Source organism: Amblyomma maculatum, chromosome 8 (genome assembly GCF_055883805.1).
Source record: "Amblyomma maculatum isolate TAMU_Amacu chromosome 8, ASM5588380v1, whole genome shotgun sequence".
In the NCBI taxonomy this organism is placed as follows: Eukaryota; Metazoa; Arthropoda; class Arachnida; order Ixodida; family Ixodidae; genus Amblyomma; species Amblyomma maculatum.
Window position 1 is genome coordinate 114,443,410 of NC_139351.1, and position 24,893 is coordinate 114,468,302.

The 24,893-nt window shown below is 46.9% G+C and overlaps 1 protein-coding gene across 8 annotated transcripts in view; it reads right to left on the reverse strand.

The window, feature by feature from the left end:
* dnc (phosphodiesterase dunce) overlaps positions 1 to 24,893 on the reverse strand; it is a 526,810-nt gene that overhangs the window by 64,522 nt on the left and 437,395 nt on the right. The window contains exon 1 of one of the 8 annotated variants that reach the window (XM_084577298.1): positions 7,460 to 8,752. The exons of the other annotated variants lie outside the window; for them this stretch is intronic. Coding sequence (XP_084433424.1) covers positions 7,460 to 7,581 — 122 coding nt within the window. The 5' untranslated portion in view covers positions 7,582 to 8,752. Of the gene's footprint in view, positions 1 to 7,459; positions 8,753 to 24,893 lie in introns of those variants that run through there. 8 annotated transcript variants of the gene reach the window in all.

The following is a 24,893-nucleotide window of genomic DNA, read 5'->3' on the forward strand; positions in this document are numbered from 1 at the left end:
CAATCACATGCGTCGTCGTTTCTAAACCGACCCGGCTTTGTTACGATAGTCGAAGTTACACGAAAGTCAATGACAAATATATAGTCGGATAAGCTTCACTGTGAGAGATTCATAACGAACCGCAATCCCTAGGAAAGTTCCGCAAGAGAGCTTACATTACAGCTTAGGACACGCGGAACGCTATTTGGACGAGGAGTCGGATAAGCTTCTTCGCAAAGGTAGGCATAACAATCCGCTGTATGTTGCTCGGTCCGGATTAGACTTTCTCCGACTAAAAGACGCCGGAAACACTGCAAAAGGAAACCTATGCGCTAAGGGCGTAAATGGTAGTGCGACTGAATAAAAAGGTTTAACCTTATTATTGTCTCCGAACAGTAATCCTATAGGTAATGCACCTCTAAATGTATGCTGCAGCGTTTTCCGAAGAGTCACGGAACCGAATGGTCAAAAGGAACAGCACTCACCAAGAGGTTACCGTTTCTTTAAGGGCTACACCGTTTCTTTAAGGGCTACACAGCGTCTCACGGCTATCCCGTCGGAGCTTCCTCTATCTCAAAACAAAGTGCCGAACATTTATAGCTCCGAACGTCGCGAAAAAAGCGACAGCGGTACCACTGATCTAAGGCACATGATCTGTATTCAAAGCAAAGCGATTTCTAAACCTTCCGGAGTCCGAAACTGGATCCGACATAGTTGCCTAATGAACGTTTGGAGTGATCCGAGAGAAGAAAATACCCGCAAAGAAAAGGTAACTACTGCTCGGGGCAAAACCTTGATCAGCCGCTGACTCTCAGAACTACCCACCCGTTACGGTTTGTACAGCGAACGAAAGACAGAAATCAAGCGGTTACTCGCATTCCGTGTTTCGCTCGAAAGTCGGAGATGAACGAAGAGAACCAGCCAAGAAGAAGGAGGACAGAGCTTTCGGAGATGAAAGTGAGCCATTTCTTTACGGCACGTTCCGCCCCAAATACAAAAACGCACAAAGGAACACCACGTACCACTAAAGCCCCTTTACGTACCACGTCGCTGGCAACTTATTCGGGACAAGACGAAGCAAGTCGCAAAACAAATACCTCCCCGCAGTGCCTGCTACATTCCTTCGCATATATATCGGACGCCTGAAAAGATGAGAAGGCGGGGACCATCTCTGGATGCGACGTCCGGATTGGACTCGAGACGAGAATGCAAGGAGAAACAAAAACAACTAAAAACCTTCTGATGGAATTTGGAATGAAGGCGGGAGGGCGCCGGACGCAAAGTTGTTTTGGGGGGAGGGTACAGCTTGTCGCAACAAGACCGGAACGAGCGAAAAAGCGAAAAGAATGGTTTGCCCCGCAAACATCGAAGGCCGCAGTGATGGGAGAGGGGTGGCGTGCTGGCGAAATGTGCGCGCTATACGGATCCAGAAGCGCGGATACATTTTGCATCATAGTCCCCGATGTTTCTGAGAGAACTGCGCGCTGTTCTCGGCGCTATCTTGCAATTTCTCGTGCTCCTTTTTCTTCCCAGTCTGCACGCGTTTGATCTTCTTTCATTTCGGTATTTACGAGAAAAGAACGCCCCCGAGTACTCCTCTAAAATTCATCAGCGCTGGTAAAGACAGAACGAGGAGAAATCGGTATATGAGAGAGGTACGCAGAAGCCGCGCCGAGTTGATTGGGATTCGCCGAGGCGTACTATAGTGAAGCAGGTCTTGAGAAAAAAGAAAAAAAGAAAAAAAGTACGGCCAAATTCGCGGTGTTGGCAACGATGGAGCATCCTGCACACCGGCATCTCTTCCGACCCCATCTACACTGCATGGATTAGAAACCACGCGAAGCTGTGAAGAGACAAAGATAGCGTCAGCACCCAATAGCAAGGCTGATCGCCGATGACGCATACACGCGATTGTGCACGTATATATATATACATATATATATATATATATATATATATATATATATATATATATATATATATATATATATATATATATATATATATATATATATATATATGCTGCGAAAATAACACAGAAGTTCGGTCCGGCGTTTGAACTCATCTCGCGTGTTCCGGAAGCATGATTAATTCTTGGGGTTAAATATCAGCCCACCGGTGGTCTTTGATAACATATGAATTCGGTGTTTCCCAATTTTGACTGGTAGCCCATGGGAACAGTTATTAGCCGAAACCTGCTCCGTGTCATAACGGCTGTGAGTGAACTATAGACAATGGTGTCCACATGATGTACTATATGTCCTGTCGACTCCGCTAGCGTGCAAGAGCAGCGGCCCTCCGGGTCCGTTGCTATGTCCCGCTTTTTGAGTGAGCGCTTTTTTCTTCGCCTTATATTGTTCTCCTTGCGGGCGCACATTATATTTATCATTCGGAGGAGTATACAGCATTTAGCGTTGGAGTAGTTTCTGCGGGCGCTGCACAGGAAAGCAGGCCCCTTACACGACCACGAGCCATTCTCCCACGTGGAGAACATTTGCGGATGCCTCCTGGTTCAGTGACGCCCAGAGCAGCTTTCCCGAACTCTGCGCACACTCCTAAACAGCTTAACGCAGACGCCGATATGTGTGCGCGCACAAAGGGGCTTCGAGGGCGTATAGTACAGAGACCCGGCGGGGGATGTAAAGGCTCAGGGAAATAATGGAGAAGCCTAAATGGATCCATACGCACACGTGGGTTGGCAAATCTGTACGAGGACCCCGCGTAGAGAAGGGGAGGAGAGGTCACACACGCAAATGGCGACGGCGGTCATGTGGAAAGCACGGAAGCTCACAAACAGAGGGAGGAAGAGGCGGGGAGGCAGGATGCGCTCCCCGACAGACTAATGATGTTAGAGATGGCGGGAGGAGGCCGGAAAAAAAGAGTTCTCGACTCGTTCGCTCGGGGCTCTCGATCCGATCTCTATATATTTGTACAGGAGATAAAACGGGATGCTCAAATTATGGAGTGAAAGGCGCGATAGCGGATCGTGGATGTCGGGATTCTTTACAAAGATAAAACTGCGCATTAAATAGCTCGAAAATAGAAGCATAAGCTAAGAGTGAAAAGGGAAACGAAATCTGCACCTCTACCATACCATTCATAAAGTTTCCGTTTATAAACAGCACTTATTCGCGAACGTATACTTCCTGGAAAACACACAAATCAGAGCACGAATAGTAGCGCAGAAATCCTGTTCTGCCCGGCGCGTTTCCTCAATATTTATTTCGTTCAGCTCTATATGCTTTCGTCACTATTTTTGCGTAGAAATACGCAACAAGCGGTTCTTGTAACTTTATACCTGAACTAAGAAATGAGTGGCGAGACTACGAAGGAGAAAAAAAAAAAAAAATACGCTGCACGATTCATTTATCACAAATAACGTATAAGACTAAAAATAATAGAGTCGAACGTTGAGCTAGTTGGTCACACATCTCTTGGAAGAAGGCAGCAGCGCAGGTAACAACACAAAACATAAGAAGCACACACAAACACAAGTACAATGCTGCATCGTCAACTATATTGACAAGAACCTGCACATCTTCTCCCTTCACTTCACGTCTGCAGCCAACTTCTTCCTTGTCTTTAACGTCCTGCCGGGTTGCGCAGAAATTCTAATTCCTTCTTCAACAACACCATGGCAGGCATAGTGACACATTGGTCTCCCGAGTCACAGATTGCATATATGCTTCATAATTTTCCCTTGCCTTCAGTGGTATTGTTGAAGAAGGAATTAGAATTTCTGCGCAAACCGGCAGGACTTTAAATACAAGGAAGTTGGTTGCAGACGTGAAGGGAGAAGATGTGCGGGTACTTGTCAACATAGTTTTCAGTTCAGCGCTGTACTTGTGTGTGCTTCTTATGTTTTGTGTTGTTACCTCCTTTGCTGCCTTCTTCCAAGAAACGTATAAGAACCGCCAACTTCCATGGACTGCCACACGCTGGCCCGGTGAAATTAAACTCCGCTATTTCGGAAAGCGTGGCGTGATATGGTCCATAGGGTTACGAAGGGTCGGCCACGACTGAACGACTGAACTGATTTCGCAAGCACCAGTCAGCGCACCACAACAGCAGCGGCCAACTCATCAGTCAAAACGGAATCGGGGCTTCGCGAGCATTTTAGAACGAACGAAAATTGTTCCGTCGCGCGAAGACAGAGCTGTAATGACATAGTGATCGAGTAGCGACAGTCCTTTAAGCGTAGAACTTAATGTACAGTCAGGGACAAAAGTCTGCGGGATGCGGATTCATTGCAAAACATTTCTTCGTTGCCTCGCTAGCTTTCCCTGTGATATATCTTCGACGAATGGGGTATGCACGCCCCCTCGTGATTCAGCACACTTCGTTCACTATGTCTGCCCAGTCACACAGAAATAAATATTATTCCGCGAACTCACGACCCGAAAACCTTTTTCTCTGACGTGTAACTGGAAACTGGTAACTGGAGCCTGGAAACTGGGAGCGCGTGATCGCAGTCTTCTTTCAGAACCGTTGAGTCCGTGAGCCGGCGAAAAAGGGTGGCCCAAGCACACGAGCCCACCGTGCTTATCGCGCATGCGCATTTGCTGCCGATTCTCACAGGCTTTAGGTGGCAGCGCGGCAAAAAGCGCAGCGGGCACGTGCTCCCAGTTTCCCTCTGTGCGAAATGGGGCTGTGCCTGTACGCTTACCACGAGTTATTGAAGCCGAGAACCTAGGTTACTGCGAACGGCCGGCGTCATTCGAGCCATACCTAGAAGTAATTGTTCCATATTTTCAAAATCGTCCTCCTCGGCAAAATCGATTCTTTGGGGCGACAAAGGCTCTTTGTTGGGGCATATACGAGTGCCATGAATTCACTATCCAGCTGTTTTTCTTCTTATTTTTTTTTTTAACGGCTACTTCCGTCATTTGTTGCTTCTTCTGTACATTCTCTCCAAATCGATGCTAGGCTGATTTTTCTCTATACATCCCTTTCGGCGCTTTAAAAAAACAAAAAGAAAAAACATTGTATCCCAACAGCACGCCAAAAAGACGCCCCAAAAGCCGCCGGTCGATCACATTACCGTGGACGATTTCTCGCAAGCCAATTGCGAAGCGAGAGTAAGTATATATTGATCTTGCCAGAGCGCAGTAATAAAGCAATAATCGACTAGCAAGAAAAATCAACGGAAAAGCGAAAGGATATCTTATCAAAATGTATCATCGCTATACCTTGGTCTGCAAATATTATAAGCACGTAAGCTGGGAGGTCCATCACAAGAAAAGAAAGAGGGCCAAAAGCAGATAAACAGAAAAAAAAATGGACGAAAAAAAAAAAACTCTCTCTCTCTAATCGTGATTTCTTTTTGCGCGATCGTACGCTTTGAGAGAAATTTCAGGCACGGGGGAGCGAAGGCGCACCTGCCCGGCCGGATCAAATATCCGCCGAAAAAGCGAGCGTACTGAAGTGATGCTGAAATATTGACGAAAGCGATCCGGGCGGACCAATATACGCTACGAGTTTGTATTTCATCTACAACGCTACGCACGCACGCGCGCACACACGCGCACACACACACACACACACACACACACACACACACACACACACACACACACACACACACACACACACACACACACACACACACACACACACACACACACACACACACACACACACACACACACACACACACACACCGAAGCTTCAATCCTTGTAAAAGGAAAGGAACGTAAAAAAAAAAAAAAATAAGACTCCATTTACCTTTTATTTTTCTTGATTTATTTCTTTACTCTCCTTTTTTTTTTTCGTTGTCTTTGGCCAGCGTTTATAAATCATGCAACTAATAAAAAGAAAACAGGGGAAGTCCCGGACTGCTATGCCAATTTTACGGCGAAGATTCGCCAAGCCGACTTAGCTTTTTCCACGGCTTTCTGCAATTTGGAGTGGATGACATTCTTCGCACGTTAAATAAAAAAAAAAAAAAAGAGAGAACTCTGAACTGTCGCTATATACGATGCCTGGCGGACGTGCGAAGCCTGAAAATGGCGCAGGATGGCACTCGGGGAGAATATGTTCCGAAATTCCGGACGAATTTTTCATTCCGAACGAAAATGGCAACCAAAAATAAACCCGAACGTCCGAATAAAGCTGTGCGTCGGTTTGATGACTGCGCTGCACGAAATACCCGCCTCTGATATCTTTTTGGTTGCCTCAAGGGCCAACGGAATCGTAGCAACTGAATTTCTAGGGGAATTCCAATTGCTTATAACGAGACTATTCAGGCGATTAAGTTGTCACATTTATCACAGGACAGGTATTCGAGAATATTATTCGCTAAAAGGTGCATTCTACCCTATTACAGTGCTGTGGAAACGAAATTTCTCTAGTTCACATGCGTAAGATAATCAGATAATTAGTATTAATGTTGCTTACCTAAGAGTTTCCACTGACACGCTCATACAAATGTCCACTAAGCATTTACCAGCCGACTCGTTCAGGCGATCGAGATACCAAACTTGATTCTCGGAGTGTGGTTACACCGCTGGGTTTTCCACTTTGTCATAAACAGCTTCGTTATGCACAGGCTGAGCTATAAAAATTCATGCTAGTGAACCGGCAAACATGGCAGCGCGCCCTGCGAGCGGTTCAAAGCACGTTTATCGTACGCGCATAGATATCATAGCTGCTTCCGTCTACCACACGGAAACCCCAAGTGAAGCCGGAGACAGGACTCGAAGGCGGAACAGACGACGCGCCGACCTTGACCGCGGAACCCGTACAGAGTCGATGGACGACCGGAGGGTTTCATTTCACAATCCGCTACCGCATTACGCCATGTATATGCATCAAAGCCATTTCCCCACTGAGTGCCGACGTCAGAAGATAATTTCCCGTTGGTGACAGTAGCTGAACCGTCACGGAGAAAAATAAAAAAAATAAACCACCTCTCTGAAAGAAGTGACTCACGTAATTCTTCTACACTTTTGCGAAGTAATGATCCCTTTGCCAAAGACAGAGGAGGCGTTTTAAAATCAAGTGCAGTTTCGCAAGTAGTATCAGAAATTACCTCACTGTGATGATGAATGGTTCTGGCTGTTTCTAAGACGATACGATATTATTGAACACATTCGACCGTTATAATTAACCGCGGGTTTGTTACTGATTCGAATAACTTATCCCAGTTCGTACCAGCGTCAGAACTGTCAGTCACATATCTATATTTTGCCTGTTTTCTAAAACTTTCTTCAGTTTCTTTGAACAAACTGCTCGATGATCACCGCGTCGTCGTAATCACTGTTCACCTTTTAGCTGTAGCTAATAAAGTAACATTCTTGCCAGACGCATGAGCAAGCTCGCGATTACAGGTCGAGATCGTAATATCGTTGGGGGAAAAAAAAAAAGAACCAAACTAAGAGACAAGGCAGCAGCGCGACGTTTCCCCAGTGTTTAAAACGATTGATAAGTATATCAGCATCTGAAGTGGTTGATAAGTAGAGTACATATTTTGTTCAATTACCTTGCGGTGAGCTTGCGGGCCGGCACTTCGTTCATCTTCTCCCAAAAGGAACATCGCGACTTGATGCGCAGGGCACTTGTACTAAGCGTGCGGGGCAAGTGGAGACCGGGGTCCCGAGCCATCTCCGAAGCCGCTACGCCGTCAAAGGCGTCTTCGAACGGCGACAGTGACAGCACGGTGTTCCGTACGAAATCCACGGCGATACGATGCGGTACGCCTCGAATCGACGACTTTGATTCGGAGACGGAAGGCCAGGGGTCGGTCAGAGAACCAGCACACTTCCTCTTATCACGACACACCTATCGCGAGGCAGATTACGCGGACACAATCATAGACGTCACCGTTCGCAGGCGTCGACGTTTGGAGATACCACGATCTGTCTTCCTCCGGCAGGTTCAGAAGCGTCTCTTGCACAAATCCCGTCGTATCTGGCAAAAGTGAAGAATCTTCGACATATTGACGATCGATCGATTTCAAGTAAATCACGGCACGCACTCAAATATTAAGAACCCGGGTAGAGGCACGCAGACTGTACTTTAGCGCACCGCGAACAGCCGCAGCTGCTACAGCAGACGACGCCGCACAATGCGTTAGTAGGGAGATGGCAGACGCGCTTGCTCGGAGGCACGCGTTGCGATGCAACGAAGAGTCGAGCGACGAAAGTGACGTCGGCGTCCAACTTTTTGATTGGACAAAGCGCGTTGCGCAACGCCCACTATTCCAAGCTGACAGATCACGCCAAACTGAATGGAGAGATCGGACGGCTGCAGCCAGCGACGAGCATGGGCCAGGCTTTATCCTTCAAGGCGCGGCTGCCAAGACAAGCATCGATGCTCGCCGTCGCCAAGTAGAAACCATTCGGAACGGAGGGCAGCGGCACACAGCGAGCGCGCGCGCGCGCACTTCACTCAACGGCAAACAGAAGCGGCTGCAGCAGCGACACGCGCGGCGCGGTCCAGCGTTCGGCGAAAGCGAAATAGCGGCACTAGGCAAAAATGAAAGACCGTGACCGCTTTTCTGACTGGCGGCAAGTTGCGTGGGGTGCGCGTGGCTTCTGGGTTTCTTTTGTGTTCCTTTTCCGGGAAGACGCGACAGGAAATCCGGCGGGAGGCCCGCTCGCAGTGAAGTGTTAGCGGTGTTAGCAGCGCGCGCAATGAAAGTGATTTTCGTCGGTGAGGCTCGCGAGCCGAAGGAGGGGTCAATGATGAGCGAGCAAGGGAAGGCACTAACCACACACAAACCACACACAAACTACAGTGAACTACACAAACTTCGGAAGGTGCGCGCTCGCGAGGGCGGAGCAGCATGGACTTCGAATGTGGGGACGCGCGTCTGCGCTGCTGACTGCAGACCGTGCCGCGCCGCTGAAAGATTGCAGACGAACTCAAGGCGAGAAAAAAAAAAAATAATACAAACAAGAAAACGTGGAGAAGCCGCGTGCGCGAACGCGCGCGCGCGCGCTTGCGGAGAGAGAAAGGGGAGGCAAGGGGAGCGCGGGCTGCGGCTAAAACCCGGTACGAGAATGACGAATGGAGAGTGAAAGAGAGGAACGGAAGAAAACGGAAAGCGAAAGTGGGAGCTTGGGAGGCGCTCGGCCGCGCGCTCAAATCAGTGTCACTCTGCCGCACTACAAGCTTGTGTCGAGATTTAAAAGACGAAAGCTTGAATGTCAAAATAAGTAAAATTTCCCACCAGGAAAAGAATAAGCAGGAATAAACTGAGAACTCTCTTCAGACTGACTTTCCAGACTGAGATGGCACTTGAAAGAAAATGAGTCGCCCGAAAAAAATCGATGGCTTTCTTTGCTTTCAAGAAAGTCACATCTGACGCTAATGCGAAAGAAAATATCGCTTAAATGTTTCCTTTTGCTATATTGTGAATACAAAAAGCTGCCACTAGGATGAAGGGAAGGCTGACGCAGAATCGCTGGCATCTGATCTCCTGAAATGCTTGGCACCTTAGTACTTCTTCACCCCGGAAATTGAAGTTTTATGCCATCAAGGCTGAATGTTTCATTGCATGTTTACCAGGTTCTCAACATTAACGAACGATTAGTAGCGAATTCTAAGCGAGAATTGATGCCGATTGTTTTTCACCGAGTGAAACACTCAACGGGTCATCATTATATAGGCAGTGAATTATGGTGTTGGTATATATTAAGAAAGGAAAATGTCACGTGATAGGCTCGGTCTCCTTTCTAATCCGTTGAGTGCATTCAATAAACTCCGAGGATAAAGCGATGATCACACCTAAGCTATGAACATGTGGACACAGCAAGCACAAGTGTAATGGCATATGTATCTCAATCTCCTGCCTTGACAAGCAATATAAAAACGGACAACAAAATCAACAATACAACGTCAGCAGCCTTTAAGAGCAAGCGTGATCGCTCTCCCTGTAAGCTCGACAATCAGAATTTCGTCGGGTAGTTCGAATATGAATTCGTGCTTTCGTCCATAAAATCCCTATCATGAAAATAGCATGCAGAGAGGCACCGGTGCCTTTGCTATATAAGTGCAGAAAGACAAAGGGCCTAAATATAGCCTCCGAAAACGTGTGAAGCTCTACAAAACATGGCTGTTTTTCAGGGAGATGACGCACTGACCGGCTATTTCCAGAAAGCGATATCGCACTCTGGCCCCTGGGGCTATACCGCGCGTGCCGGCTTTGCCGTGGACAAAACAAAAGCAGCCGTGGACCACGAGGAAAGGGAGGGATTTTTCCGGCTCTGACTTCGCTTTGTATTAAACCGCATGGGGCTGTGAATTAGATTGCTTCAGTATTCGACGGGAATCGATTAATCGCTGTTTCAGGACATCAGCGATCGCCGAAGGGCGTGAATTTCGCGTTATAAAAAATAGCGAATTGGTAGCTTTGATAGTTGCCTTCCCATCAGCGGGGTGTGACGTCAGGGCATAAATGGCCGCAGGGGCGATTCGGTTGTAAACCATGGTCACGCTGCTGACATCAGAAATATAAGTGCGGCGTCAATATCAAGACTGAATATTTGAGTGAATCGAAAGCCCTAACGAAAAAAAAGTGTAGTCGAGAACAGATGAGACGGACAAGAATTTGATCAAGTTCCATCGCAGTGAACGAGATGAGACGGACAAGAATAGGATCAAGTTCCATCGCAGTGAACGCTGTTCCTGTTGCTGCTACTTTTTTGCCTGAGGTGAGAGGAAATCAGGATGTGCCTTTTTTATTCTACTGCCACCTCCAACCTTAGCCACATATCTAGGCCAATGTTTCAAATCAAATTCGTGCAGGAGCTGTAGTTCTTGGCTGGTGGATGAAACTAATAACTCAACTCAGGGCGACACCGATGTCGGGAACCTCAGAGGCGCCAAAAAAAAAATGTTTATTACCAGTTTATTACTGTGGACACAGCAGGTAGAGTAACGCGGAGGTAATAATATTTTGTATTCCGCACAATCTTGGCATTAAAGTGCTTAGTTATAAGTGAAACGTCTCGAGGTGTACTGGAGTGATGGACTGATGTACTACCTATAGTTAGCCGAATAACACAATCCCGCTAGAGAAATAAACATCTAGCTTCTTGCCGCATTTATTCGCATTAAGCCGGCGATTTTTCTCGAAGTACCGAATAAAACATTATCGCAGTCTATTTCCCGTCGCGAGCAGCTGTAAGTACTAATTATGAACATAAACTGCAGGCGAGCCGAATCACATTTTAGGATAGTTCCCGCCGATGACGGTATAGTCGCATTCAGGTATATTGGTCAGGTCTCTTAGAGGCGCATTCGCATGTTCGTGCAGGGCTACTAACGCTGCCGAGAATTTGGAAACGCAGAGCAAAGAAATGAAGGATTGCTATATGACGACGATTTAACCGCTTTCAAATGCGCGTTTTTTTTTTTTTTATGTTCTTTTCTGCTCGACATAAACAATTCGGGTGGAAAATTACGGGAAGCTTCGGCGTTTGCTTTGAAATCGGCAAGTTGTTCGAATGAGTTTGTCAGAATAGGGCCTTCCACGCTGACAAACTCACACATAGGCTTCGATTTGAGGGCGTGCTCCACCAACGCCATCCCTGCGGCAACATTTAACGCGGCACCGACACAATAGGTGTATAGAGCTCTGAATACAACTGTGGCTAAGCGGCTATACACTTATGTTTTAAAGTCTCAAAATCTGCTTTTCAGCGCACAATCGCTCCAATCTACAGGCGAACCGCGGTGGGGCGGAACGAATCTCCCTTTTTGGAGAACCCAAGAGGCGAACCGCGGTGGGGCGGAACAAATCTTCCTTTTTGAAGAACCCAAGAGCACCTGTTCGGGTTAGTTGCAGCAGGAATGACATTTTGATTGCAGTGCATGATGATGACGTAATTTGACAAATGACCAACTAAGGGAGTTGGATGGAACCAAAGACGCGCCACCAAGAGCCGCCTCCCCCCCCCTCTCTCTCTGACTATCACCTTCCTCCTTTCCCTTACGGCGAGGTTCAGGTGTTCGCGAAGAAGTGTGACAGATACTGCGATTTTCCTTTCCTACAAACCGATCGACCAATCAGTACCAGTCGATGCCGTTTTTATTGTTAATTTCTTTTTGACCGTCCTTTACTCTGCACCAGTGAGAGCCCTTGAATCGATCCCGGTGGCAACTCTTCGGGCGCAGAGGCGCTCCCTTGGATCTCTGGCTTTCGCGCGCACTTCTTACGGCGCTTCCAGGAGGAAAGAGCTCGGGATAAGAAGGCAAAGTGTGTATAAATGCCGCCGCTTGCGTGTTATAGGCTTGTTTTCCCCGTCGTGTCGGCCGCACCGCAAGTGACTTCGAGGTATAAGGACGGATAGTGCGTGCCTTCTTGTGGGTGTGTGTCTGGCTACTTCATGGTTGGCACTGATCCAAATATGGAGCATAAGTCAAAAGCTGGGCGTCGCCCTTCAACGGCGTGGATGTATGAGCAAGGGCGATGCTTAAAAACAACTCCCCCCCCCCCCCCCCCCCCCCCCCCCCCTCGAAGACTAGAATATCACTAGACGCTGAACGGCCCCAAAGGAATGGAGTGTAACGAAGCACCTTTGAAAATATGTCGAAGGAGCCTACAGCGCTCCTATAACATACAATAATTGTGAGAAGTTATGCGTTTGAATAATAAATGTTGTAATAAAACGGCGTTTTCATTTTGTTTCTTTGATACAAGCTCTTACACAGCCTCTCTCATTGTCGGTGACTGGCAATTAGGCAATAGCTGGGAGTAAAATTGGTCATTAAGCGCAGGTCTAACTTACTTGAAATCGAACAGTAGTCCTAAAGACAAGAAGTAATAGTGCATGGGGCTTGGAAAAATCGGTTTAGAGATGCGCCAGAAAGTGGGAATTTCTATGAGGCAGATGCATGCATTACAGACATTGCTATTATTATCTTACCAACTAGTGTATGTAATGTCACAGCCTAAAGAAACTAAAAAAAAAAAAAAGCGAATTTGTGTTGTAATTTACGTCCCTGGTTAGAAATAGCGTGTGAACTACCTACTGGCCTCTCTAGCGCACCACACGTTAATACAGAGCCAAACTTTTACAACCAACGAGCTTTCGGGACGTACAGCGAACCAGAAGCTCTTCAAGAATCCGTTCTTCAACTTTCCCCGGAGCTTCTCAAATATAGTGCGTCCATCACTTTCTCCAGCCACGCGTCCAATAGCCTTGTCCGTTACGTCCCTGTTACGTCCTTGCAACGTCCTTGTAACGTCCTTGTTACGCCCTTGTCCGATTTGCCCATGGGCAAATCGTGCAGTAGCCGGAAAGAGCCCCTTGCCTCGAGTTATTACGTAGCTCCCCTTTCTGGCAATATTTTACGACTTCCTCTCTTTTCTTTCAACGACACTCCTGGCAGCGCAAGCCATGGACCCCAGTACTGGTTTTGTGTTGGCAATGTCCGGCCCCACATATAGGACCAGTACATTGCCAACACACTCAAATAGGGCCGATGGTTTTGTGCCGCTTGGGTACGAGCGGCAGAGAGCGAGCAAATTGGAGGAAGGCCACTGAAGGGATCAGACGAAGCGAATACGGGTCAAGTGCAACTTCCCTCAAGTGTGCGCTTAACGTCAGGATAACGAGCAAGGTAGCGGTGATCTGTACTCGCGCGCCGTTAGGGCATCACTTGAGGAACGAATACAAGGAGGCCCATTTCTACCTCCCCGTTTTCTTTTATACTGCTGTATTCGAACTCCTTTAAAAAGAACCGCTCTCCAAAGGTTTTCGAACGAGTGTTTGCGGAAGGGGTTCGCTGAAGAACACTTGTATGAACCAAGTTTGCGACCTCAGTCAACGTGGATTACTGAAAAGGGTACGTACACGCACCTGGTAAGAGGCGGGTCACGAACAAGCGAGGATAGAGGAAGTCCTTTCTATTTGTTTTGTGTCTGTACTGTTGTCATTGATTTACTTGACGAACGGTTCAATGTTCAAGCTCCTTATACCTGTTCAACAGAAGTTATTTACCGCGCCAAGTGAGAAATCAGAGTAAAATTCACTTGAATTTACAGTAGAAAGCCCAGAAAGGATGTCATATTACAGCCTAGTATATATATGTGTCTATACTGGAATGAGAGGCGAGCTCAAGACATATACTACAGGAAAGAAAACAAAGAGAAATGAACGCCCGTGCGACCAGTTATGCCTCATCTATTAGGACCTCCACAGTTCATTTAATCCATGACATTTAATTATAAGGCATTTTATTTAGGGCGAAAATAAATTAATTTCCTGAATAACCTCCTCGTCTCCTTGATCACCATGCATGGTCGCCACATTGCCCACGCCACGCAACTTGAAGACATAACAGCAGACCGGCACGGCAAACGTGCTTGACAGAGCAGCAAAAATGTGTTTTCAGCAAAGATGCTGCAATAGAAATGTATTACAGTAGCGCTATAATGAGGAAACATGTCGGGCTTCAATAACCAAAAAACGTTGAATTCCATAATTTATTGCGACCGTAATTTCGAAGCACGTCGCTCATGTGCTCGAATTTGCTAGTAAATGAGTAAAAAAAAAAAAATTGCGCTGCGACACAGCAGCCCACAGAGACCGCATCACAAAAACAAACGTGAGAACTGCCGCACTCACTCGTTCCCACTGGCGTCGTTTATAACCGACATATTTCGGAAGTACCAGTGTTTGGGAAAGAAACGTGCCACGTTCATCGAGTAAAAAAGATATAAAAAAAAACAGATTAACAGGCAATGGAGCTCACTATCCCAGCTTCGCGTAGAGACACGAAAAGATATGTTTCCGACGAGTGCCGAGCAAGCAGCTAGCTGTTCCCGAACATTAGTGATATCGATAGATGGGGAAGCAACATTTAAATCTGTAATCTAAAAGAGGCCAGTAAAACAGAGCCGACACGCGAAGAAAAGAAGCACAGAGAGAGAGGGAGTTTGTGTGTGAGAGAGAGAGAGAGAGGGGGAGGGAGGGAGGGGGGGAGAAGTAGAATAAGCTGGTCTCGCTCTGTGAACCGAATTAATATTTTCATTTTTATTTTTTACCGTTGTACTGTATACGACCCGAAATGTATACCCTCGCTAGAGATAAATCGTCTCCGGCACGAAACAAATTTGTCAGATGGGAAAGACAGCGACAGGCGGATAAGATGAAGGGAAAGGAAAACAGGAAAGAACAGCCAGGAACAGTGCGGCACACAAGTTTCAGGAAAAAAAAAAAAAAAAACTAACACAGAAACGAACAAGGGGCCGGATACGTAATAAATGCTGGGGCAACGCTACCTAACCGCGATACAGGCGCAATAGAGACATTGGTGTATTATTGGTCTTGACGTCCGAGCGTTCCGCCACGCACTTCATCTGTTACAACCGGCGCGCTAGTGAAAGAAAGAAAGAAAGAAAGAAAGAAAGAAAGAAAGAAAGAAAGAAAGAAAGAAAGAAAGAAAGAAAGAAAGAAAGAAAGAAAGAAAGAAAGAAAGAAAGAAAGAAAGAAAGAAAGAAAGAAAGAAAGAAAGAAAGAAAGGAAAATGATATCCGCGAAATAGCTGTTCAGACAGCTCAAAAGACGCCCCCGTGTGTTGCTTGGATGCCTAACACTCACTTTGTAGCTCTGAGTTTACCGTCGCTTCCCCCCCCCCCCCCCCCCTCGCTTTAATTAGATTCGAACACCGTGGTGCCAAGGTAAGGAGTGACGGCGTCGAGGCGTGCCTTTGGAGGGCCAAAAGAAGAACCACGATTGCGCCTAGCAAGGACGACGTTACGAACAAACCACTCTCACCCCCTCCTCCCCCCCCTCCCCCCTCCTTCTTGCCTCGTTTCTAAAATAACACGCCAAAGACAGAACGACGGGTCCAAGCAACAGCATGAGGGAATAGAACACTTATTATTTTTTCGCGCTGTAAATGTACATCCAATCAGAGACGTTGCCAAAGAGGAGATCGACATGCAAGGAAAGATGCAAGTGCACGAAATGCACTGGGCACTTTATGGGATCCACACTTATTATTTTAGTGCTCAGTCCAGATCGAAGATGCCCCATTGCAATGCTCAACATTGGGACCTATTGGTGTATCCTTCTGTGAAAACTTAAGGATTTCGCATATATTTAAGTAAACTTCGAACAAGTGCCAATTACGTCGAGAAGGAATGTTGAGCGCGGACATTGTCATTGAAGGAAAAATAATCTGAGCATGAGTTTTGATTTCTTCAGTTTAATGAGCATTCAGATTCAGTTAATACAAATAAAACGGTAGGTTTGTTTCCCTTCAATATCCTTCGAAGCAAGGCGTCTTTTTTAAGTTCCCAATTCCACGCATGCGCACTCAACTGATATGGGAACTGTTAGTCTCCTATAAGTTGTAGCGCTTTCTAAGTGTCACTAAAGAGTGTTTACTATCACCGCCTCAGCAACCAGTATTTCCAACCACCGTCAATCCGCCGTTGAGGCTCAATGGTTGCATTACTGAGCAGCTGATCTCAAGGTCGCGGTTTCAGTACCAGCAGTGGCGATTGGATTTCCACGGAGAAGTGAAACGCAACCGCGGCTTTACATTAAGGTTTTTTGAGCCCGTTAAATAGATGCGAGTGGTCTAAACCGTCCGCGAGGTTTCCGGTACATAGCGTATCTTATCCACAGCATTACTCCTCCGAGGAAGGATCCTTCAGTCAGACACTCTCTATTAAGCAGAAGGGTATATTTACCAGCCACATCAAATATAGCCACTGCCATCACGCTTCCAGCTTTGTTCTCTGCCCCAAACACGGTATAGGAACTAATCTGAGTATACCACGCATTCTGAATAGTAAATATACCGAAATAATTTATTGTTAGTACTAAAGCATAAACAAAATGGCTCGTGAGGTAGAGGACAAAGTACGAAAACGAATGCAGAGCACATAAGGAATCGAACCAAGGACCTAAGTGCCCGAAAACGGTCATCACTCCATTGTGCCGCAGAGAATGAGAGTAGATGTTACTCCCATTGAGCTTGATATACGCAGTCGATGATTCTAGATATTCGGTTAAAACGTAACCAATCAAGAACGAACAAGCAATCCGCTCACATGCACACACTACTCACGCCTTGAGCGGCCGCACGAAGCCGCCGAAGTCCGGCATGGCGTCGATGTCAGGGCCAACTCCTTAGCTCGGCGTCCCACAAGGTGTGGCGGAACACCACCACGAAGCTCGCGAGGTGGATGGAGCGACGGTTCACACACGGTGGCGACTGCGGCACTGCCTAGAAGTCCCAAAGCGCGGTCGTAATATAAAAAAAATACAGAGGACCAGCCGCCTGCTCTCCCAGCAAGCAAGTTTATATACTTTACTCACGCGTCCACTTTCTCCTAACCCCCGGAGACCGTACAAGAAACAAGCGCTCTCTCGTCGCTGAGCCCAAGTTCGGGTGCGCGATATCGGCGCGCAGTGTTCACCCTCGCCTGGAGCTTGACTGAACGGGGGAGAAGTAGGACGAGGGAGATAGAGAGAGAGAGATAGCCGGCACCTTCATCGCCATATACGCATCTCGCGCGGCCGGTCTCTTATGCCGTTCGCGGGGAAAGACAGCGGGGGAAAGGAAATTTTGCACTACGAATAAAAATAAGAGAGAGAGAGAGAAAGAGAGAGAAGGAGAAACAAAACCAAGAAAGGAAGGAAGACATGAAAGTGGAGTGGGAAAAGGAAAAGGAGAAATCGAAGAATAAGGAAATAAAAAGAATAAAAGGAATGAGAGATATAGAGGAAGAAATGGAGAGAGAAAGAAGCTGGAAAATAAAGCGAGCAAATAATAAAAGAAGAAATAACTGACCGATAAAAAGAATCTTATTGGGATGGTTATATCACCTGTTATTGGGATTGGGTAGAAGTTGATATGAAGAGGCAGATATACCTAAAGAAAAGCGGAAGGGAAGGTGAGTGTGAAGGAGAGAGAGAGAGAGAAACAGAAAAATAAAATGAGGGAAAAGAAAGAAACGAAACAATGTGCGAACAAAAGTTAAAGGAACAATGAAGGATAAAACGAGAAAAGAGCCACGGAAAGCGGGATAGCCGGCGAAGCAACGACAGAGAACGTAACAAGGGAGAAACGGCCTGCAAGGTCACGAACAGCTCGTCCAGCGATGCCGAAAGCAAGGCAGAGACGCCAGGCCGCGCATCGTTGCGAATACGAATGGGGGGCAAGGTCGTCCGTCCGAGAACGCGCGCTCCTCTCGGGCGCCCATAGCGAGGAGGATGAGGATAAGTTACGTCGGGGAATGCGGGAGGATAAGTTACGTCGGGGAATGCGGATCATCGCGGGGCGTGGATAACAAGGCGAGAGCCACGCGCGCGTTGTCGCAACCGAGGGAAAGGAGAAAGACAGAGAGAGAGAGAGAGAGAGGGGGAGATGAGTACTTCTAGGCGACACTACTACTGTGCATGTGACGACTGCATCTCCAACGCAAAGGAGGGCACGGCCGTTCAGCGCAGCGGGTCGAGCGCTGGAAAGCGCGGAGCCATCTTGCTGGCTGGACAGGTGCACATGTTCGCACGTGCAGGAAACGATGATGGCCGCAAGAGCACATGCTTTTGACGATTATTCGGTGCAGAGAATAACGAAAAGGTGTAAATAAGAGTCCTTGGCCAGTCATGGCTCCTTCATCAGCACTATACGACTCCCACGAAGTCTGGTATGGGGAGTCATATATGAGACGGGAAGAGAACGAAGTAAGTCGGGCAACAAATGCCAGTTACTGACATTCTTGTCGAAGTCCAGATGAAGAAATGGGCAGGGCACATGAAGCAATGACAAGGGGGCAGAAAAGATTAGGAAGTTTGCAGGGATTAGGTATTGACGCTGGAGTAAGCAGGATGATGATGATGATAACTCACCTAATGACCGCCTAGTGGCGTTCACGGAAGTGCAGGCACTCATCAGGACGTGCCTCCACCACTGTCTCATGATTACGATGACCTTAATATGGGCCCTCTGCTAAGTAAGGGAGTAAGATCAGGTATATAAATGCAATAATCTCAGTGCTTTGGTCGGGGGTGGGCGAATACTTTAGTAGCCATCTCTCGCATTACCTTGCTTACCCCTTTCCTCTCGCTTTTAAATCTTTCTTTCTGTTTCCCCTCCTCTATTTCGGCAGCTTCCTCGTTTTCTTCTTTTCCTATCCTTTCGATCTACTTTCTTCCTCTCAAAAAGGTGCCAGTCGTTGATCACATGCGGCTCACATCCTTACGTCGGCCAATAATTTATGTAATCCAATAGGATATTCCGGCTGCTGTTATCGCGTTGAGATCGCGGCATGGCTTATTTATTGCATCCGGAAGTTAAGACATTCAGGTCGAGCTCGACGTCTTTCGGCCGCCATGCAAGCCACGTTCGTCTCTTTAGCATTCCTTAAAAAAATTATCTAAACTCCGCCACTCAAAGTATCGATCCTTTCCAAAGTGGGCTTAATTCCGCGGTTTGCAACATATAAGCTGAGAGAAAGTATAACCAGTAACCACAGCCGGCACTTCACGAAGCTCAGCGTAAGACCCGCACTTTTTCCTATTCCCCTCAACAGTAATCACGTTTACCGCGACTTTCATTTTTTCAGCACTTCTTCCCCAGTATGCGCTCAAAGCTTTATTAGCGCGTTCACGGGCATCCACATGAGGCTGTTTATCTCGTCGGTCATTATTTACCGAAAACGCTGCTTTGTCACAACACCAGAAACGCTGTTCTCCTCGACTAACTCGCCGAAAGAAATGATATTCGACATCCGCCCCGGCCGCAGTGGCTGGGTGGTTAGGGCGACCGGCTACTGATACTGGAGGCTCGAGTTGTGGAACTAAGGTGCCCGTCTATAGTAGTACGACGTCAGTGCATCTTAAAGAACGCCAGGTGATCAAAATTAGCCGGAGCCCTCCACTACGGCATTCCTCATAGCCTCTTGAGTCATTATGGGACGTTAAACTATTAATCTATTAACTACTAAACGTTAACCCAACTATTCGACACCTAAAATCGTCGACACTGGAAAACACAGTGTCACATCCGTCTCTGTATTATTCGTTGCAAAACTCGCGTTAGCGAAACTAGAGTCACAGTTTTTTACCAAACTGATCTATAATTAAGAGTTGGTTTCGCTCGTTTACACGGGAAACCGTGTGAAGCCAACTTACTACGTGTTTAACCCAGCACTTATTACGCATTTAAGCTAAGCGACACTGACAGCGTAGATCGCGCCATCAGTATACCATGCGCGCGGTTTCCCTTCTTTGTTACGCTGTACCAAGCATAGCTGACGTCGCATGGTAGACAAGCAACCAGGAAATAAAGTAATGTGACCACGTGGACACGTGACGTATGGCTGTATCCAAGGTTGTGCCGTGCACGTGTGTGAACGAACTGGTTGGTAGCAACTCTCTAAAGACTAGTCTCGTTCATTGGATTATAATGTCTTCTACCAAGTATCGCTGACGTCACATGTTAGACAAGCGACCAAGAAATGAAGTAACGTGACCACGTGGACACGTGACGTATGGCTGTGTGAAGCCAACGTAAAACCTTTATCGTCAAAGTGCAACGAAGCATTGGCATCCACGCTGTTAACAAACCTAACACATTTTACGGCTATTCTTGGAGTTCTATTGCTGCAGCATTGCAAAACGGGGGGCAAAAGGGTAAAAAGCTTCGCTGTTTTCAGAAACTCCGCGAACACGTGTCATGCCAGTTCCGGAGCGAACTGCTCGCAGTTGCAGCCCTGACCGTCGTCAGCCGATACTCTTCAGCGAGGAAGGCACAGAAAGTTCGCAAAAGCGGAACCAACACCACGGCTCGCAATACAGAAATAAAACAAAACAGGAGAAAAAATGAAGCGAGTGAAACGGATTCGTTGGCAAAATCGAAACATCAGACAAACGGCGATGTAATCAAGCTGATACAGAAGAGCACGTTCCTATACGGGTAAGCACGGCACGTACTTAACGAGTGTGATTGCTTCGGAAAGACGTCTGACATTAAAAACGTCGGCAGTAAGACGCCGCAAAGTCGCGGCGCTCTGCGAGGCTGGTCGACGCGGCTGCTTTAACGCGCCTGCTTTCTGAATCGAGTCACGTTGCCTCGGCGGTCACCTCTTTTGCGGCCAGCGCGATTCTCCCGTCGCATCTGCGAGCATCGGGCGATTCGGCTATATTGGAGCGCCAATTAACGCAGTACTTCAGCACACCTCTAGCGCGTGGTGTAAACGTACAGGCATCAGAGTATAAAAATTAAAATTTGCTTCCCACGCAAGATTTAGCGAGCATTTTTACTTATGCACAAAATCTAAAATACACCATGGAGGTTAATCACTTGCAGTCAGAAATACAGCATGACATGCCCGACAGGATTCCGAACTATGCACCGGGCGCGGATAATCTATGGAAAACAATTTTCTTTTCAGAAATAACGAGGCTTCTACCCACCGGATGCCGAGTACATATCGGAAGCGGCGCCAATTCTCGCTTACCGTCCTCTGGCGAGTTAACAGCAAAGCGTAGTTCTGGCTTGTTGTACGACCAGACTACGGGCAGGCGCAGTATTCTCCATGTGTAAGCATGCTCATGCGTGATCCGCAGAAGCGATCGGTGCCCCGGAGCATGTGTTTTAATGCACAGCACGGCGTAAGAATGATATGTACTTAGCATTTTTACGCCTTGATATATAGTGATAAGCCTGCGTTTACGGAGGCAAACTGCGCATGCGTGCAGCTTAGTTTACAGTTGGCGCCGGAACAGGCCTGGCCGGCTATGTCCACCCATAGCAACGGTTATTCATCGTCTCTGGTGCTTACTTTCATACTGCTGCGGCTTGTACAACTGCAAGCAATATGAAATCGAACAGTGAATTACAATGCAGTGAGTGTATACCGGATATCTAACTCTGTTCGAATGCACCCTTTTGCGAAGATGCTATAGAATATTTGGAAAGTGCCGCTTTTGAAGTCGAGCTGAATTGGCGGATATCATTTCCGTATATGAATATGATATGTGCCAATAACCTGCACATCCTGTTGTAATTAACTGCTAAGTTTACTTGAAGGTGAAAACCAGCGAAAAGGGGACGAGTTAACAAGGAAGGAGTGGACAAGGACGACCTTCCTTGCTAACGCGTCCCATTTTCGCTAGTTTTCACCTTCAACTACGCACCAACTGGCCCAACAAGCTACGCTTCTGGAATGCTAATTTTACGTTCCCAATAGCTAGTATAAGATTGATTGATCGATTAGTAAGACAAATGCTTTCGGGATAGCATTACTAGGTAATATATAGTGCTCTTGAGACTCAATTTGTCTAAGTGTCTGTCCCATAAAAATGGTAGCAATGTGCCCCCAACTGACCCACAATAGAACACTTTTCCGTAGCATACGCCCGGCCCGTTAGCGAGTGTATACTGAACAAAATGAAGCGCCTTATACATGTTCACTGAGTTTGCACTTCAATATCCAAAGGATGTCTGCATTCGCCAACGTTCTCGCCAAAACACATGCCCGAAACCGGTGTCAGCGAACAGAGAGCTTCCCTTGTGCAAAAATTTGATTTAGACTCATTCACAGGAGGGCAGCGGAGGAGCTGCGCCCGCACAGGCCTTTCAACAACGCGTATGAGTCAATCAACCCTTCGCTGGAAGAATTTAAGGCAGAGCTGTTCGTGGGAAACGGGAAAGGACAGCGCAGTGCCGCTCCGTTCAGCTCTTAAACGAGCTCCATGGGAGGCGAAGAGCGGGTGGTATGCGAACATTGTGACGTATGCGGCGTGTAAAGTCGCCTGCGTAAGGTAAGAGAGAGTGAGAGAGAGATGCATGAAAAGGCAAAGGCTGTACGCCTGAAGCCATTCTTTCTTTTTTTTTTTTTTCTCCAGTCAGTTGTGAAATGGGAGAGATAAGAGAATGAGAGGCGGCAACTGCGCGCTGTGCTTGAAAACGTGCTATATAAGACGTGAGGAGCCGCAGGAAGCATAGTGGCGACGGCGGTCGGGAATTTTTTCAATCCCTTTGCATCCTGTCTGTCGGAGAAGGCGATGGTCGTTTCTTTGGCTTTTTTTGTTCCCTCGTTTTGTTTTTTTCCCAGGTCTACTGTCTCAAATGTGATGTCATGACACCCGGAGACGGCGCGTCACGTGCACTATACGCAGTCCCACTCGCACCCAGGATATGGCCGAGCTGTGACGACACGTCTCCCGGAGCACTCCCACTGAATGACGTCATGATCGCGGGGGGAAAAAAACCCACGGTGCACCGGTATATCCTTCATGTCCAATAATGGACAGCGCTGTTAGTTTTCGCTTTAACGAGATAGCGTTAAAGGCCTCGCTTTCCAGAAAATCCCGAGTCAGTGTTGTCGGCGTTGGGAACAGCAACACTGCCCCGTCGAATCCTCCAGGGCGGAGTTAAAGTGTAACCCGCAATGTTTTTTGTTAGTGCATTATGACCCGAATACCTACGACTCTGTCTGCGATCCCAATACTGACCTGAAGAGCTGCAGGATATAGAATAGCAGGGCCGCAGAAATGCCAGAATCATCAATCTCAGCTCGGAGCTGAACGATTCGCAATAGCTATTCATATGCAAGAATGAATTCCTAACCCTACTCAGTCATAGCGCTGAAAGCAATCGAGGTGATGTGGGGCGAAACGAGGCGTCTCTTAAAAGGTAATCATCCCTATTCGCGCTCAGCCACGACTGTAGGAAACAGACATGCATACGCACACAGAACTCGTAACAGATCGGAGTTACGGTACCGCTGACAAGGAAAAAGATTTTTTCAGAGTTCTTCTATCAAGCCGACAGTGTCCTTAAGAACCTGATGCAGCCATTTCTCCATGAGTTCCCTGTCTTAATAGGTGACACTTTCCCGCAGCCTGGAACATTTATTTTTCTTGGAATATGCTGTTAACGGAACGGACCTTTGTTTCCCCATTCCTTCTACTGCACAGTTTGCTCCTTAAATTCTCCTAAGCCTTCCTTGATTTCGGTGACTGCGGGCTTCTTTTAGAAGTACGCCGTAACGAGGCCTCACTTCTTTGCCCTTGTCTGGTAAATCCCCCCCCCCCCCCCCCCTCCCCTCCGTACCTCGCTCCCCTTCTCCCTAGTATAATTTCTTTCTCTTCATTTCAGCTCAGTACAGAATTACTTCGTTGCAAATGATTTATAAATGACCATGCTTTATGAAACTTAAGTGTCATCAAATAGCCCCGCCTTTAATTCGCGAAATGAATTCCCAGTCTAGACGTGGCAATCTTTAAAAGTAGGAACGAACACTGACGCCGCCAGGACAGCTGAGACTATAAGACGAAATTAGATGTCTAGATATAATGTGCTGTGTCACGCAGTTATCAACAATTTTAATGGAAGTATACTGGAGGAATATATATTTCATATTTCATGAGCCTATATTTCATTACCTTAGATTAAAACCATTACCGAACCTGTTCAACGCAATTCTGCTAAAACGTTATCATACTTATCGCATAAATAGTGACCCTTTCCTTGAAACACTTGCAACGCTGCCACCAGTTGAAAAAACGTATGGCACACGAAGCAGTCAGATTTGGAAGATTCCCCATAACCGTACCAACTATGGCCGCCAAATGTTGATGTACATGCTACCACAAGCTCTTAATTAATCTGTTAACAAGTCCAGCTAATCTATACAACAGTATATGTCCTCAAATCAAAATATTGCTAATACATGCAGTTCTGTACCACCCAATATTAGTCCTATCCTCTAAATGTACTTTGTAATATATAAAGCCGTCGTTATGTTTATAATGGCTTTTTCTTGTTTGTTGCGTTTTGTCCGCTGCTGTATTGCACTGTAAGCGGGGTGCTAGCCTTTGTCTAGCACCCTGCAGCATCACGAGTACTGTATAATCAGTGTTGATGCTAAATAAAATTATTTGTATTTGTATTTGTATAACCGTTGTGTAATGCCGGCTATGAGAAACAGCAAAACG